Source organism: Crinia signifera, chromosome 4 (assembly GCF_055691185.1).
Source record: "Crinia signifera chromosome 4, ASM5569118v1, whole genome shotgun sequence".
NCBI classification, from domain to species: Eukaryota; Metazoa; Chordata; class Amphibia; order Anura; family Myobatrachidae; genus Crinia; species Crinia signifera.
The window spans coordinates 260,797,647-260,816,323 of record NC_139220.1 but is presented as its reverse complement, the minus strand read 5'-3'; the positions used below and the strand labels follow the sequence as shown (position 1 = coordinate 260,816,323).

Genomic DNA, 18,677 nt, shown 5'->3' with positions numbered 1-18,677 from the left:
ACCACACACAGCCTGGCAGAGATTGTTGATGGTGATGATGTTTGGCTGTAGGTGGAACTAATTTTGTAACACACACAGCCATACATGGTAATCATCATAATCATCATCATCAATGGCTACCAGGCTGTGTACCATACTAGCAGGATATATCATCAGTTTCTGGGGGTACAGTGTGTATTACAATTATATGATTTCCTTCCCTTTAAATCAAGGACGTAACCTTGGCGTATCTAAATATATTTTGGGGTAAAAGATAAAAAAGTTCCCTGACCCCTGATATAGAAGATTGTATGTACATATGGTTTCTTGGGGGCATCGGGATTCAGTCTTTAAAGTCTTCCAGTTGCTTAGGCTAAACATAAGTATTTCCTGACAATAAAACACTCCAGTCCTACGGCTTCCACTGATACAAATGCAGCACAGATCCCAGCCTAGTCAGAGAGATGGAGAACCCAGACTTATGCGAGGTATTGCTTGCCTCTCTCACATGTATTTCCCCTGCCAGGGCAGTTGCATATGATGTATCGTTTGCGATCCCAGCAAGGGCCGCGGGATCTGACAAATCCTTAGTGCAGCCCTTGCGATCTTTGGCTCCGATGCGCTGTTCTATGTGGTATTGGAGGTTAGGCACATACGATTTGACACTTTTCACCTGATTTCTTAGCCCAATGTGTCAGAATCAGGTGAAAATTGGCCAAATTGTATAAGTGTATATCCCACCTCACATCAGCAGACAGAGAGTGGGCAGGGAAGACAACTTATATGGGGTCTGTAGCAGAAGAATGGATAGAGAAGGGGCAGGTCGGGACTAAGAGGGGGATAGGGCAGGACAGCAATGTCTAGGACTACACTAGAGGGTTACATTGGGTGAGGCCACTGCTAATGGGGGCATACCATGATTCTGAGGGGCCTGGCCTCACAGCATGCCCCCATCTTGTATACACGTCAGCTGCATGGACACATTGGGCCAGATGTACTGAGCTTGAAAAGTGATAAAATGTATGATAAACCACCAACCAATAAGCTCCTACCTGTCATTTTTCAAACCCAGCCTGTGACATGGTAGTTAGGAACTGATTGGTGTGTGGTTTATCACTCTCCATTTTAGCTTAGCACATCTGGCCCAATGGGAGCCGAAGGCTGCGTTGTGCGCATCCATCTCGGTTCTCTCTTTTTGTGGACCATGTTACACACTAGACGATATTTGAAAAGATATCGGTCAGAAGTCCCTTTCTGGGCGATATCGTTGACCTTATCCTCTAGTGCAGGCGATCCCAACCTCGGTCCTCAAGGCAAACTAAGGGCGGGATGTATTAAAATACATCGCCGCCCTTCGCCGCCCCACCCGCCACGATGCTGCCGCATATGTACTAACATATGCGACTGGCATCGCAGTGCGGTGACGGAGGCCCCCCGCGATACCTGTACTCTGGTGTGTGGGGGGTCTCCGTCACCTCCCTGCCGCCACGCTCTCCCCTCACGCCGGGGACAGCTATGCATGCTGTCCCCGGCGCTTCCTCCTCCCCCCTGCAGCCGGAAGGACGTCCGGCTGCTTCACTAGGGGGAGGCAGGGCTTACCTTCCGGGGTCCAGGAGGAGCCTTCAGGAAGGTAAGCCAGAGGGGGGGTCGGCGAGGCGGTGGGTTTGCGTCGGCGTAGGCGGGAGGCGAAAAGAAGCCCATAGGCTTCTATAGGGTATCGCCACCCAAAGGTGGCGATACCCTTCAGTGCGGTATCATTTTTGATACATTGGAAAATGCGGTAAAACCGGGGTTTTACCGCATTTTCCATTTGATACATCTCGCCCTAACAGTCCAGGTTTTAGAGCTATCCAGGGTTGAGCACAGGTGACTTAGGGGCCCATTTATCATGCTATATTTATGCCTAAATCCCAGTTTTCAGGGGGTTAGCCGCAAATATTAATTATCCCCAGAATGTATTTAAGAGGGACCACAGCAGGAATCTCCACTCCCTGCTGCGATCCCTCCTGTACCGCCGCCGGCTGCATCCCCCATAGGTTTCTAAGGGGGATGCAAAGCTGCCCAATGTATCAACATTCTGAGAGGGTGATAGCCAATTGTAGCCTATGGGCTTCTGATCGCACTGCCGGGGCAGTGCGGTCAGCGGGGTTGTCGAGGGTCATCGCTAACCGCACATGCGCAGACTGAGGCTTCCGGCTGAGCCCATCATTGATAAATGTCCCCCTTAATCAGTGCCTCAATTATTTTGATTTGCTGAAGCCTGGATATCAACAAAACCTGGACTATTAGTTTGCCCTAACGACCAAGGTTGGGAATGCCTGCTCTGGTGTGTATGGGGCTTAAGCCTTATTTTATTTCATTGCTATCACAAAATTGTATCAGCTCTCATTAACCTAAAATAATTGTGAATATGAAAATTGTGTTCTTATTTCCTGCTATAATTATAGTTTGTGATCCTAGTGATTTATGTTTGTGGCATCAAAACCTACCTCAGATAGAAGGCACTGTGGTGAAACACTGCCATCTTGTGGAATTCTCCCTTACAGCCTGAGGGCGAGATTTAGTGAAATGACCATTTTTTTTACAAAGTGCGATTTTGTTCTAAATCGCCCTATATCGCACTTTTAAAAAATCGCACTTTTGCTGTGAATTCGCATATTTAATGAGATGTGAATTCGCTGCAAAAAAGTGCGATAAAGTGCGAAATAGTGAGATTTTTAGGCATGAAAATGTGCAATTTTGTGTAAAAAAAAAAAGTGGAAAAAAAAAACGGCGTGGGGTCCCCCTCATGAGCATAACCAGCCCCGTGCTCGAAGAGCCGGTCCTGGTTTCATAAAATCACAGGGGCTGAACAAATAGGGGTCCCCAGGATTTTATAAAACCAGCACCAGGCTCAAGGGCCGGTCCTGGTTCCCAAAATGCGGGGGACAAAATGAGTAGGGTCCCCCATATTTCAAGAACCAGCACCGGGCCCAACCAGCCAGCAGGGTAATGCCACAGCCAGGGGGAGTCTTTTTATACAAGTCCCCCCGGCTAAAGCATTCACCCCCTGACCGGTCAGCACGGACAGGGGTGCCGAGAGAGGGGGGGAGCAGGTACAGTTTACCCGGGCCCGGGCCTGTGAGGGGGGCCCTGGTCTGGACACACAGTTTTTTTCTTTTTATTTGGTGGCGAGTGCGCCGGGTCTGAGTGTGCCGGAGTCAGCTGTTCAGCAGCGGCATTGGGAGTGTGGATGTGGGCGGATGTGGGGGCAGCAGCATCACAGAGGTCCTTCTGAGTATCATTCCATTCTCCGACTCCAGGGCGTAACTCGGGAGTTTACCGTGGCTCGGCGACAGAAGGATACTTAGGGTAGGTAGTTCCTGGGTGCCTGGAGGAACTAGGTCAGAGAGAGGCCACCTCCCGTGGGAGTACCACCGACTGTGCAGAATCCAGCCCACCCCACTCCCCACATTCCCATCCCAGCCGCCACCAGCAGCAGCAGGTGTCAGTGCCATATCTCCAGCCCAGCAGGCCCAGACCTGGTTCCCCACCCATGACCAGGTCACAGTGTTCCAAAGTGGAAGGTCGGTGGCTGGTTGCTCTGTGTCTGCTGCCTCCCTGAATGCTGCTGGGACTGACATCTGACTCTGGAAGTCAGCATCTAACCCCTGGCAGAGCATGTACTGTATCTCCATGACAACGAGCATGTTAACCCCTGGTAAAACATGTAACCCATGTCAGAGCATGTAAATCTATGGCAACAAGCATGTTATCCCCTGGTAAAGCACGTAACTCCTGGCAGAGCATGTTAATCCCATGGCAATGAGCATGTTAATCCACTAATTTGCAATGAGCATTACGGTGTGTGGAATAACGTTTAATGGGCATTATGGCATGTGGTAAAATATGTAGTAGGTATTACGGTGTATGGCATTATGTGTACTTCCCACTACGATGTGTGGCATAATATGTAATGAGCATTATGGCATGTGGTATAATAAGTAATGGGTGCAGTGGCGTAACAACAGGTCCGCAGAGTGTGCGGGGAGCTAGGTCCGTGGGGGCCCCAGGAAGTTGTACCGGGGCCCAGGATTTCTCTTGGCGGCCCTGAGCATGGGCAGGGGTCCTGGGGGAGTGGGGACCCCCCAAAGAAGGCCCCCCCCCTCCAGAACTTACCTGCCCATGCTGAAGCCCAGGGCTGTCCTCAATGCCCATGGGTGGTGGGCATCGAGCTGATGATTGTGTAAAAAGATAGAGAAACTATTGTATACTGCTGTGGAACTATGAGTCCCAGCAAGCCTGCACCACATTCAGGGACTTGGAGAACCACAAGTCCCAGCATGTGGGGCAATAAAGGGCCCGCTGGGACTGGTAGTCCCACAGTGTGTGTATTTATTTAACTATTTGTGCTACTGTGGGACTACAAGTCCCAGCGGGCCCTTTATTGCCCCACATGCTGGGACTTGTGGTTCTCCAAGTCCCTGAATGTGGTGCAGGCTTGCTGGGACTCATAGTTCCACAGCAGTATACAATAGTTTCTCTATCTTTTTACACAATTATCAGCTCGATGCCCACCACCCATGGGCATTGAGGACAGCCCTGGGCTTCAGCATGGGCAGGTAAGTTCTGGAGGGAGGGGGGGGGTGTTTCTTTGGGGGGGTCCCCACTCCCCCAGGACCCCTGCTCATGCTGACCGGTCAGGGGGTGAATGCTTTGGCTGGGGGGACTTGTATAAAAAGTCTCCCCCTGGCTGTGGCATTACCCTGCTGGCTGGTTGGGGCCGGTGCTGGTTCTTGAAATACGGGGGACCCCTTCTCATTTTGTCCCCAGTATTTTGGGAATCAGGACCGGCCCTTGAGCCTGGTGCTGGTTTTATAAAATCCTGGGGACCCTATTTGTTCAGCCCCGTGATTTTATGAAACCAGGACCGGCTCTTTGGGCCCGGGGCTGGTCATGCTCAAGCAGTGTGGACCCCACGCCGTTTTTTTTTTACCTTTTTTGTTTTACCTTTTTTTTTTTAACACCAGAACCATGCACAGATCGCAATGATCTGTACATGTTTCTGACATCGCAAAATCACATTTTCGCATCTCATTAAATGTCACCCTGATTCTGAGGTAGCAGTAAGCAAAAAAGACAGTAACTGTGGGCTGAATCAGAACTGTACACTACTCCTGCATTTGCTGCAATACTGTGTGCAGACAGTGGACACTGTGCAAAATATGTAAATGTCTCAGTCGGCAACATTTGTTTTGAGATACCCACAGGCTGCTTCACAGATCAAAGCAACTACATACAAAGTTGGGACATGCTTATGTTTTTGCAGCCACTCATCACTATCTCCCACAAATGGTCATTGACTATCACCCACTGTCTGACCCTCTCTGTGGCTGCCGTCTCTAGTGAATCGCAGTGCATGAGCAGTGTGGCCACGATGCATGCAGGATCACGCAATAATCACTTAACGTATGGGTATTCCACACAACTCTAAGTCTAAATCAGGTCTTGTGCACCTGGAAAAACTATGCAGCAGGGCATAGGCATGTGCACAGGCACACACTAATGTTCATCACCCCCTCACCAGGTCCAGCATTACCAGCTCTGCACAGGATGCAGAGCAGGGAGACGCTGGGCAGGAGAGGTGATCTTCCTGTTCTGCACCGTGCTGCGTCTGTCACACTGTCTGACAGGCAGCAGCAGCACTGGCAGCTAGAACCTCCTCGCATCCCTGACAGGAGCTGGTTCTAAAAAGGAGGGGGAACACACCTATGGTACAATGAGCGGAGCTACCCATGGAAGAGGGGGTGGAGCTACTTGGGTCTAGGTTTGCAGTACAGTATGTCAGCAAACTACAAGCGTTTTCATGGCGATGCCCCCTGGCTGCCCCCCCCCCCCCCGAAGCATGGTGAGTGACGCGAGCGATGCGAGGGGATGCGGTACATCTATACGGTGCCCACGTCGATGTACGATTTCATAGACACCAAAAATCATGACAATTTTATATTGGCCTTTTGACTGACGACCGAGTGACTGTTGACCTAGACATTGTCTATCATTTATAACGTAATCTCTCTTTACACTGTTTGATATTGGCTCTGTCAAAAATCATTTCTCCTTTGAATTATTATAAGTTTATTTCAACCTCTTTGACTTTCAGTGCTGTCTTGAATTCTTCTAGATCAATTTCTTTGTCTTCTCCAGCAATACTTTCAAACTGCTTGGTTATCCACTCCAGCCACTTGGAGTCGTCATCTGTACTCATGGTTCTAGAACACAAAATGATTCTCTTAGAAATACACATTTCTGTACAACTCTACAGAACTATCCTAAAACAACTGTCCTATAACAGGACATCACATCCCACCAGACCATCAGCAACCAACCACCTCCTCTCCCTTATCTGGTGAGGAAATCATGGCCCTCATCCGTTCCTCCCCCCTCACCACCTCCCCATCTGACCCTATCCTCTCCTGCCTTCTCCACTACCTCTCCTTCTGCCTGTTCCCATTTAGCCAACCTGCTCAATCTCTCATCCCCTCTTCCTTCAAGCATGCTTTTGTCTCACCTATCCTTAAAAAACCCACCCTTGAGCCAAATATTCTCTCCAACTACTGACCCATCTCTCTCCTCCCCTTTTCCTTCAAACCCCTTGAGTGTATTGTCTACAACCACCTTAATGCCTTTCTCTCCTCCCACTCCCTGCTTGACCCATTCCAGTCTGGCTTCCATCCTCTCCACTCCTCTGAAACTGACCTTGCAAAAGTCTGAAACGATCTCCATGCTGCAAAATCTAAGGGCCACTAGTCTTTGCTTATACTTCTCGACCTCCCTGCTGCATTTGACACTGTGGACCACCCTCTCCCTCTGCAATCCTTAAATCCCTTGGTTTCCATAATACTACTTTCTTCTGGCTCTCCTGCTACCTTTTTGACCGTTCCTTTGTTGTATCCTCTAATGAGTCTCCCCAACTTCCACAAACAGTAGGTGTCCACCAAGGTTCTGTTGTTGGTCCTCTCCTTTTTTCTTTCTATGGGCGAGATGTACTAAGCCCTGAAAAGTGATAAAATAGAGAGTGATAAGTCCCAACCAATTAGCTCCTACCTTTCATTTTTGAAACACAGCCTGTGACATGGCAGGTAGGAACTGATTGGCTGGTGGCTTATCACTCTCCATTTTATCACTTTTCAAGCTTAGTACATCTGGCCCTATATGTCCTCATTAGCTCTTTCGACTTCCAATATCATTTCTATGCTGCTGATACTCAAATCTACCTTTCATCCCCTGACCTTTCTCCTGTTCTCCTCACTCGTCTCCAACTGCCTCTGTGCTATCTCTTTTGGATGTCCCAGCACTTTCTTAAACCTTTGAGTACCAACATTTCTGTGAGAGATGTGCAAAATAGCCCTTAAAAATGCCAGCGTTGCTCACATTTGTTATATGAATTCAAATAAAATTTGTTGTGTAAAATAGATTATATTTCCTATATAAGGTAAGCATTACAGGTCATTATGATGAATAAATATGTTTAACTGGAGGCTCTCTTAAATGGCCAGTAAAGAATTAGCTGACATCATCAAACATCTGCAGCAGGTCACTCCCCTAATTAAGGAAGTCTCTAGTAGGCATTCCCTGACAGAGTATAGCTTCTCTTACCTGCTCCTGCATCCTGTGTGTTATCTCTACTGCTTCTACTGATTTCCAGTGACTGACATTGGCTTTCCCTGTGATGACTCTTCTACCTCATCCCTGTCTACTGCATATCATGATTACCAGTGTATGACTCTGTTTGACTTTGGACCCGCTTTTGCCTCATCCTTCGGTACCTGCTTTGCTTGCTTGATCTCGACCTAGCTAGACGATTACAAACTCTATTCATGCTATTGTTCTCTATTCACACCAGCTCTAAAGGGGAACCTGACCAAGATGCCACGACCGGCGTGTTGGGTGCCACAGAAGCCCAAATCCTGCTTGGAGGGGTCCCTGGCAGAAAACCCCCAGCACAGGAAGACTTTGCACCCTTGTGTCAGGTCACGCCAATACTTAAGCTGGTAGGCCTTGGCTATTGTAGTTAGTGACAGGATACTCTGGCCATAATAGGAATATGGATCCAGCCAGTGGGCTATATCCGAAAGAGCTTCTGTACCATCTGCTTGCTAGGTTGAACAAGCAGGAACAGAACCAGGCTCAAATTATGCAATGCTTGCAGATCCTCTTCCAATCTCAAATCGTCCATAGACTGACATTTCCACAGACCTCGTAGCTGAACTTCCAACCAATGGGGATGTACCACTATATGGGTGGTATTGGATCGATTTTCCAAAGCAGCCCATTTATTCCTTTAAAGGGTCTTCCTTCAGCCCCTAAATTGGAGATCTACAGGCTCCATGGATTTCCGCAGAACATAGTGTCAGATGGGGAAGTCCAGTTTACTTCCATATTCTGGTGAGCCTTGTGTGCCTCTTTCAATATCAAGCTTCATTTTTCTTTGGCCTACAATCCACAGAGTAATGGTCAAACTGAGATGGTCAATCAATATTTGGAAAAATTATTTAGCATTTATGTGGCAGCAAACCAAGATAATTGGGTTGCTTTGCTATCTTGGGCATAATTTACTCATCATTTATTTCATGAGTCTTCCGGTCAATCTCCTTTCTTCATTCAAAATGGGTTTCATCCAATCCTTCCCAAGTTTGTTTCTCCTTGCCAGCAGTCAAACAAACAGTTAAACATTTCCTGAGCATATGGTCAAAGGAGAAGAAGAATTTCTTAAGAATGTTATAAAAAGTTTTCAAACTGTAAAATTTATTTATTTATTTATTAACAGTTTCTTATATAGCGCAGCATATTCCGTTGCGCTTTACAATAGCAGACAGTGAAACAACAAAACAGGGTATTTACAGACAGTCAAAATGTAGGAGGGCCCTGCTCGCAAGCTTACAATCTATAAAAGAAGGTGAAGTCTACAATTCAGTCCTGGAGACAGGGTTTAGCTCTCAACCAAACATTTACATTTAAAAATGCCTCCAATGAAAGTAGCCCAAAGATTTATTGGACCTTTTCGCATCCTTCAAGTAATTAGTCCAGTAGCAGTGAGACTCAAACTTTCTGAGTCTTTGAAAATTCCCAATGTCTTTTATGTGTCACTTCTCAAACCACTCATCAGTAATCAGTTTTCTGTCTTTAAACGCTCTCCTTCGGCCATTCTGGTGGGAAGCCAAGAAGAGTATGAGATTGGCCAGATTTAGGATTCCAGAATTGCCAGTCCAATTCTTAATTGATTGAAAAGGTGCTCGTAGTTCGAGCAATGGCGGTGGGGGTCCAGGCGGCTGGATGGCATTTCCCTGATGTGACAATGGTTGGTGTAGTAACAGCCATATGCTGATACCACTAGGTGGCGCTGCTCCCCTCAAATAATATCTCACAAGCAAAATTTGCTTGTGAGATATTATTTGAGGGAAGCAGCGACACCTAGTGGTATCAGCATATTGCTGTTACTACACCACACCATTGCTGCTAGTATATAGAGGTACACAATCCCTCTGAAAGGTGGCTGCAGCTGACTCACATAATTATTTGTATACTGACCACTAACTATAGCAGCGCTACTGTGTGACTTTGGGGGAAATTTACTAAAGGAAATTTGTAAAATATAGGTGTATTTGTATTTAGAAATACACTTATTTTTGACATTTACAATCCCGAAAATACGTCAATTCGTATTCGTATTGATAGCACATCAATACGAATATAAATTGCCGTATTTTCGGGATAGTAAATGTAAAAAATTAGTGTATTTCTAAGTACAAATACACCTATATTTTTACAAATTTCCTTTAGTAAATTTCCCCCTTTAAGTCACAATTTTGTTTTTCCTTTCCCTGATGCGTACCCTGGGTGGCAGCAATCGGCTCCCTGCAGCACCGGGGTCCCATCAGGCGGCAGGGACAGCATTAGTATCTTCCGGGTTGTGGTAAGGAATATAAATTATAAGCTCCACTGGGGCAGGGACTGATGTGAATGTTAAATATTCTCTGTAAAGCACTGTGGAATATGTGCGCGCTATATAAATAACTGGTAATAAATAAATGTCTGTGTTGTCCTAGTGCCTATGGAAAGTCCTGCCGAGTTTGGTCGATGGTCTATCGATTCATATTTGTGTTTTTTACCACGATTTTCTTTCGTATTTGTGCAAAACCGGACAAATATCTCCTTCTTAGCCATACAGTCTTAGTAAATAACCCTAAGTGTGCCACAATATCTGTAAGGTTATTGCGAATTACTATGACCAATTGAAAACACAGCTGCAACAGTGAAAATAAATGATTTCCTGTACACCAGGATAGCCTACCCTCCTAGAATGGCTGGGAGGGTCCCCCTCTTGACCCCCAAGAAAGGGGGGCAACCCTCCCGCATAACCCCCCCATCTCCCGTGAACCGCCCCTCGGCAGGGGGGTCAGCGGGTAAAATGCTGCGATCGCGTCATTTTAGCACCGCCCCCCCGCAGTGCAATGCCTGAAATACCGGCATTGCACGGCGGTGGGCGTGGCTAAAATGCAGTGATTACTCTCGGCATGCCCCCAACAGGACAGCCCATCTGTGGCTCCGCCCTCGAACCACATCTTTTTTTACTCCCGGCGATGGCCCCCGCCCCCTGCTAAAATGATGCGATCATTCTAGTCACACCCCCAAAACAGGACAGCCCATCTGTGGCCCGCATCTTTTTTACTCCCGCCCCCCTGCCTAACAGAGCTGGCTGCCCTCTACCAGAGAGGGCAGCTCAAAAGTTGGCAAATATACTCTACACTCATCACTTTACTATTATTATGTCACAGTATGAGTGTAAAGATTACTAGCCCTGCATTACCTGTCACCATTTACAGTGTTTTTTCACTGCCTGATTAATTCATTTTACTGTAACTTTAATCTTTTCCAGACCCTTGTAACAAAAATCCTCCCACTCACTTCAGTTTGACTAAGGAGACTGTGAGAATTCCCAGGAACAGGACATCTGTTATGGCTGCTGTCAAACAATATTTAAAAGATAACAAAGAAGTGACATGTATATATGGAATTACATTTTCAGTAAATGGACATGTACACACTTAAGGAACATATGCTGGACCCTAGAGATTCTGTGACAGTTTTCTTGTTTGTAGCTATCAGATGCACCAGTAGCTCAGACTAATAAGTGTCCTCTGGTTGTGACAGTCCTGCTTCCCCAGGAGAGGGAGATGAGCACAGAACAAAGCATCCAGTCATGTGTGCTCCTAATAGAGACAGCTGCTCTCCAGAATGAGGTCACCCTGTTACTTACTGCATGCTTGGCTGTGTGTGTGCAATCCCATCCCACTTGTAAACCATACCTCCCGCCCGACACCTCAAATGGCCAAACAGAGACTCTTCAGCATCTGTTCAATTAGACACACACTTACTGGCAATATGAACCACTGTGGATAGTCACATACAAATGAACATAACAGTATAAACAACCACAAATATCAAATAGCACTATAATCCTGAATAAAAGCACGGTGAATTACAACGTGTTGTATTTAGGAGCCAAGCAGTGGGTATTAATAATGAAAGCTTTCCACACAGCATCACACATCAAAATACCATGATTTAGAGACAAAAGACGCAGAGTTGGGCCAAAAGGAGAGGGTTATTTGAGAACACAAGTGCATGCAATAGAAAACATGCCGTTAGGTTCAAAGAATACAGATCATTATTCCAGCGAGTCCCTTCTGGTATCGTAACTATTAGCTGCTTATCAGCAGCCGTTTGGGAGATTATTTCCCCCGCCACCCCCTCTCCTTCTACATTGTATGTCTGATCTCTTTACATTGACTGTAAAAGCATAGACTGGCTGCATTATTATCTTTTATTTAAAAGGCACAAGGAGGGTACTGTAATGCGGAATGAGGAGATAATATTGAGACTAGGATACAGCAGTACAGACAGAGGCACAACTCCCAGAGGCAATGAAGGCTCCTGCCTCCGGGCTCCAAGCCCTGAAGTGGCACCTGCATGTAAAACAGAACCTGTGTGGTGCACCTGTAGTTCACTGGCTCTATACCAGGAGCCCTGCTAACATCTGCAATAAGGGACAGGATGTCTCCACTTAGCCTGTGCTGCAGCAAGCAGTGCTGCAAGTCTCTCTGAGATGTTACACAAAGGTGAATGACACACAACATATTTGGGTACAGACCTATATATCGCTTATGTTTAAATTTACATAGATACAAAAAAAAAACATCGAGCAGTTAGTGTAATTATAGAGTTGACAAAGAGGAGAATGGAATTGGGGAAAACTGTAACGGTCCGGATACCATAACGCCTCCCTGCAGTGACCTGTGTCACTGTGGAGCTCTCTGTGCCTGTCCCATGTATGACACACAGCAAATGTAACAGAGAGAATGGAAGCAGCATGGCTGGAATGGTCCGTACTTCAGAACATCGGACCGGACTACATCGACTTTTGCCACTGAGGATATGGTTGTGACCAGAGCCGTCTATGTGACAGCTGACATGTAAAATGGTGCAGAGAGATGCACACAGAGAACCCCACAGTGGCCAAAGTTTCTGCAGGTCATACCTACCTTCCCAGTCCCAGAAGGGTGGGAAAGTCTCCTCAGACCCCTGCATCCAACCTTAGCAAGCAGAAACAAATTCCAGGCGATCGCAGTACCTCAGGGAGGTGACGGGACTAAAATGACGCCAAACACTTAATTTTCAGTAAATTTTAGCCCTGTTCCCTCTCTGTAGACCCACATATATATCGGCATTTGGCTAAAATGGGGGCCGGCCTTGATAACATAAGTGCCAGTCCCCCCAACAGCACATCAGAGTCTCCTCTCAGGGCCTCTCCCAGAAAGAGGCACAAAAATGTAAGCAACTATGTTGCAGGTAATTGGTCAGTCTGGTATTCTGACCTTCACGTAATCCCAGGAAGAATGCCTTGCTCATATAGCTCACAATCTACCAGGGATATATAGGTCGACAAAATAGGATAACAAGGCAGAGACTGCAGAGTAAAGCTGGGTACACACTATGCAATTTTACTAAATGATACGAATGATAACAATATTGTTACCGATATTACCATGTATATCGTTTAGTGTGCACCTCCTATATCAGTAGGTCGTCGTTAATGATCCCCCATGTCATCTGAACATACAGTCAAATCTGACTATATCATCAGCGACTGCATGTTCATCTGGGGTCTGGGTAATGTCACTGAATTAAATTGATAATTATATTGCTCAGCGTTCTACTGCTAGAGAGTTCACCCAGCAGCACTGTGTCGCAAATATTATAGTGTGTATCCAGCTTAACGCATTGAGTGCCAAGTGAATTGGTCAAAACAGGTGTAAATATTGCCAAGCAAACATTGTTATTCGTTATAATGACCGGTAATGTTTACCTTATATAAAAAAAAAATTATTTTAATTTATATAACAAATGTGAGCGACACTGGGATTTGTAGCAGATATTTAGTGCATTTCTCACAGAGATATTGGCCCTAATAGGGTTAAGATGTTAAGCTAGAACAATGCAAAACAAAAATAGTTTTATGGGGCAGGAAGAATAATGGAGCAACCAAGGGCATTGCAGAGGTTAAGAGTGTCCCGGGAGAAATCCCGTCTTAGAGAATGGGAAGTGTGCAGCTATATTGTCTGAGATGTCTGGCTCTGAGCTCCTACAGCCTATTTAACACATTTATAATGGCAACACAACTGAGAGGTCTTGATATTCAACCTTTTTGTCTAACAACTAAATCCTGTTCATTTGGTAGCTGGGATGAATGCCTGGGTCACAGGGGCCTGGCATCGCACAAGTCGCTGTAATTCATCGCATGATAATATTCATCAGCGTAACTATACAATCGGATTGCGAGGATGAATCAACTTTTTTGTTTCCCCGTGTGCCCATTATTGTAGTGTAAATGAGATGCTGATTTTGCAGACTGTGAATTTCAATTGCCTCTCATTACAGCTAACATGATAAATGCAGAAATCGGAATCATTCGGGTAAGGAAAAACACACAGAAAAATAATGGAACTTTAAAGTGATGCTCACTAACCTAGGTATTTAACCAGGATGGATTGTAAAGTATCGTAAAATAAACTTAAACAATGAATGTTTATATTTCAACACCCAAAATCACATGAAATCATGTTGTGAATATGTAACAAATACCATTGGATTAGCATTATTATACTTAACATGCATTCCCTATAGTGGTAAAATGATGTCTGTATACATGTATATACTGCGGATGAAGAAATCAAAACAAAATAGACTATTATAGAAGGTACACAGAAATGGTACTATAATACAGTATAATATATTTTATCCATTGTAAATCAACATTAAAAACTATAAACTTTATTTCACAGATGACATTAAATATGATTTAAGTCCCACTTACATGAATGTGTGAAGCAGAATCTTCCCCTCTAAAGCCTGCTTGAGTCTCGGTTGCAAACTGGAAGGTGCCAGGTCTCTTTTATATGAGGCATCCAATGCACTCAGCGCTGTTGGGGTCATTATGTGTATAACAAACTGATGATGAGAATGACAACTTGATCAAGGAGTTGAAGACAGTTAATTAATTAAAGACTTCAGCACTAGGGTGGCCAATCCCGGGATCGGGATCCGCGGGATCCCGGGATTTGGCCCCCAAAACACCGAGATTTCAATCCCGGGATTGGAGTTTCCAATCCCGGGATTTCGGGATTAGACTGCGCATGCGCAGTCTAATGCCGGGCAGCGTCTGAGCTGGTGCTCAGCAGCTGCCCGGCTTCTCCCGTCCCGGGCAGTGCGGCTCTGCGCAGTGTGACGACGTCAGAGGTCACGCTGCTCAGGCCGCACAGGCTGTCTGCCTCCATCCTGTCTGTCCCCGGATCAGCCCGCCCGCCCGCCCAGCAGCGGACCTGCCGGCACACCGGGGCACCAGCGGACCAGCCCGGGCTGTCCCCGGATCAGCCTGCCCAGCCATCCTGTCCCTGGACCAGCCCGACCGCCCAGCAGTGGACCTGCCGGCACACCGGGCCACCTGCAGACCAGCCCGGGGCTCCATCACCCCATCTCGCCCACCCACCCGGCCGCACCACGCATCTGTAAGTAAATATGCAGGGCGGCCGAGGTGGGTTTTTAATAGTAGGGAAGCCAATCCCGGGATCCCGGGGATCCCGGGATTGGGCATTTTTCAATCCCGAATTCCGGGATTGAAAAAATGCCCCGGGATTGGCTTCCCTATTCAGCACCATGTTCTCAGAGAGAGAGACTTTGTTATCAGGGAAACTAGGATGCCAAGTATAACCCTCAGCTAATATGTCTGTTATTAAGCAGGAGATTTATTGCGGAAGGGGATCCCGGACTGCATACCCTAATTATACCCACAGTGATGCTGCTTTCACACCGCAAAATCTGCTTAGACCCGGTATTTAAAACGTTTTAAATACCAGGTCAAAGCAGGCTTACTGAGCAGGTTTTGAAGTGTGAAAGCCCTGCATGTTGAGCACTGAGGTCCCGCTCTGTGCATATTTAATGAGCGGGACCCACCAGTGCAGTGAATACTTAATGAGTGGATCCCCCTTCTTCTGCATATCTAATGAGCGGGACCCACTAGTGCAGTGAATTTTCCATATGCAGGCCCCCTCATTACATATTCATTGCACTAGCGGGTCCCGCTCATTAGATATACACAGGGTGGGGACCCGCTCATTAAATATTCACTGCACAAGCGGGTCCCGCTCAATAGATATGCACAGAGCTGGACCAGCTTGTGCTCACTATTGGCTGGGTCCTAAATACCGTTTCAGACCCGTTCAGACTGCAAAAAAAACCGGGTCTGAAACGGTAGGACCCTGCTTTTTTACTGTTTTCAAATACCGTTTTTTTTTTTTAAACGGTAAATTCACTGTGGACCTTTCAGACCGCACATATTACCGTTTTGAAAAGGTAAAATACCGGTAAAATACCGGGTAATATGTGCGGTCTGAAAGGGGCATGAGAGGTGCTATCATGCTGGTACTTGTAGTTCTAGAAAGAAAGAAAAATACAGTGCTTATGTACTCTGCAAGAATTATAATCAACTCTGTTATCTTAATACTGTTTTCACATTACAAGATGCAGAGTCGAACTGGGACTTTGTCACTGGCATCATCCATGGGCGCGGCAGGGAGATGAGGCGTCATCGGGGGTGGAGGCAGCACTTATTGCTGGCGCTGCTCCAAGCGCTGCCTCCTCCATAGTGTGAACGGGAAATGGGTTGCTTGACCCGTTTAACCCGTTCACACTGCACAGCAATGAACCGGTAAGAACCCTTATTTTTTACCGGTTCGTATAGCCTTGTTGCTACCCGTTTGCGGGACCCAGTAACCCCTTTCACATCGCACTAATTACTGTCAAGAAACCGGCTTGTACCCAGTAATTAGTTTCGATGTGAAAGAGGTATTACTCTGAGTAATATCGAGGTTCTTGGTATATTTATTGGACAAAAAATACTAGCCCACCAACCAGCATCTTAAGCTGGTTTCACATTGCAAAAACCTGATTTCAACCCGTTTTGCAAACGTGTCTTAAAACTGGTCAAAAGCCAGTTAAACCCCTTTCATATTGCATGTTGTAAATGGATATTGCAGTTTCAATACTGTTTTTGTACCTTCAGATTCAACCGGTTTCACCCATAGAAAGCCATACAATGTCATTTTAAATGTTTTCCTGCTTGTGGGCGGGGATCAAGTGTGGTTATCATTTGTAGCAAATACCGTTTCTGAGCTGTTCAGACTGCAGGAAAAACGGCTCAGAAACGTGTAGGATCCTGCTTTTAACACGTTTCAAAATACCAGTATTCTGTAACCGGTAAATTTATTGTGGAGCTTTCATATTGCAGCTGGTACCGTTTTAAAGCAGTTAAAAATCGGCAATATGCCGTGTTAAAACTGCAATGTGAAAGGGGTTTAAATGACCTCAACTCTGGTGGGTTCCAAATACTAAAGTTTGAGTCTGGGGCACGGAACCTCAAAAAAGCTGGCAAAAGCAGGTTACCCCAGCTAGTGAGAAGCTCAAGTGTTATGCTGGGTACACACCAGGACGACTAGGGCCCGATCACCTCAATCTAGATCCAATTCCGACCAATTGGATGTAGATTGTGTGCTGATTGGGCCCTTTTCTGTCCTTGTGTGGACCGATACCGATCCGATGCGCGGTCCCGCGGGTCGGTCGATCGTTATTGAGATCCTACCTGCTGCAGGTAGGATCTCAATGACGACCATACAGCCGGGTGCGGGTCGCCATCGGATCGGACCCGCTCACGGTGCACATCGTGAGCGGGTCGTGCCCCCCCACGTCACCGTGAGCGGGTCGGACGAGACACTGACGACCCGCTCACGATGTGCATCATGAGCGGGTCGTCCTGGTGTGTACCCTACATAAGTGAGTTAATAAGAAAGAAGCAAAAGCTGGGGGTTAAAAACTGTTACCTACAGTAGGTGAAGGGTGTTAATAAAATGCTAGAAAGTGTAATATTAGTAGAAAATAATAATAGTACCATGTTCCCAGAGAGTGAGACCTTGTTATCAGGGGAACTAGAACGCCAAGTACAACCCTCAGCAGATAAGTATGTTAAGGGGGAGATTTATCAAATATCAGAGATAAAGCGGCTGATTCAGACCTGTTGCACAGGTGCGAATTTGCACAGCGGGTGATTATTGATACATTGCGCATGTTTACGGTTGTGCAAGGCCATCCTGTGATTAAATCCTGCCACTAGTTCTATACGCACGCTGTCCGAAAGGTGATTGACAGGAAGTAGACATCTGGGGGTGGAAACTGTCCGTTTAGTAGGAGTGCTAAGAAAAATGCTAGGCCTGCAGGAATATGTGCTGGGAGTGTCAGGGAAAGCGCTGGCGTTCCCAAGTGTTTTAGCGGAGGGTGTGTAATGACACTTTGGGAAGGTTTATAGTCAAAAGGTCGACATGAGTTTTTCATCAAGCACCAAGAAAAGTCCCAGGTATCTGAGGTGATGATGATATGATCATTACTTTGAACATATCCATAAACTCATACTCATTATATATTCAGAATCATTGGTCGGTATATAGTGTCAGTCATTTCTACAATATATTTAATTCGATTTTTAGCTTGATGGGTATTTGGCAACTGCAGCTCAGGTCTTTACATTTCCAAATGTCCATATGCACTTGGTACCCATATGTAATGCATGGATTATTTTAGATGTACTGGCATTTAAGTTGTACAATTGTATCTCGCATGGATCACACCATTCTCTCCTCTCATGCATGCCATTAGCATCTTAAATATTCATGAAAGGCATACAATGCTGCTGATCTCTGAAGGACTTTTATCTTTCCCATGTACATCTATTTTACCCATATGTTTTGTAATCTATATAAAAGCAGCTGCATTCATAGATTAGCATTTTTTTTAAGAAGCAGACACTTTCTCTCATCTTATGTGCCTGGGTAGCACAGTTCTTTATTCCACTGAATGTTACAGTGTCTGCTAATGTTAGTTTACTGGTTTTCTGAGAATGTTTAGAAACTAGGCTATGTTGTGAAAATAGAGGTTCTGCAGCCATCTACTCACCTAAGGATTCTAGGGGCGGTGGGCCCCTAGAATCCTTAGGCCCCTGGGCAACTGCCCATTAAGCCCAATGGGAAAGATGGCACTGCCTGGAACCCCACCCT

The 18,677-nt window shown here is 46.1% G+C and overlaps 1 protein-coding gene across 1 annotated transcript in view; it reads right to left on the bottom strand.

Moving 5' to 3' along the window:
* Positions 1 to 18,677, bottom strand: part of NOX5 (NADPH oxidase 5) — a 75,279-nt gene that overhangs the window by 32,908 nt on the left and 23,694 nt on the right. Inside the window, exons 2-3 of the mRNA XM_083184395.1 lie at positions 14,393 to 14,526; positions 6,104 to 6,227 (exon numbers count right to left, since the gene is read on the bottom strand). Coding sequence (XP_083040521.1) covers positions 6,104 to 6,227; positions 14,393 to 14,511 — 243 coding nt within the window. The 5' untranslated portion in view covers positions 14,512 to 14,526. The remainder of the gene's footprint in view (positions 1 to 6,103; positions 6,228 to 14,392; positions 14,527 to 18,677) is intronic.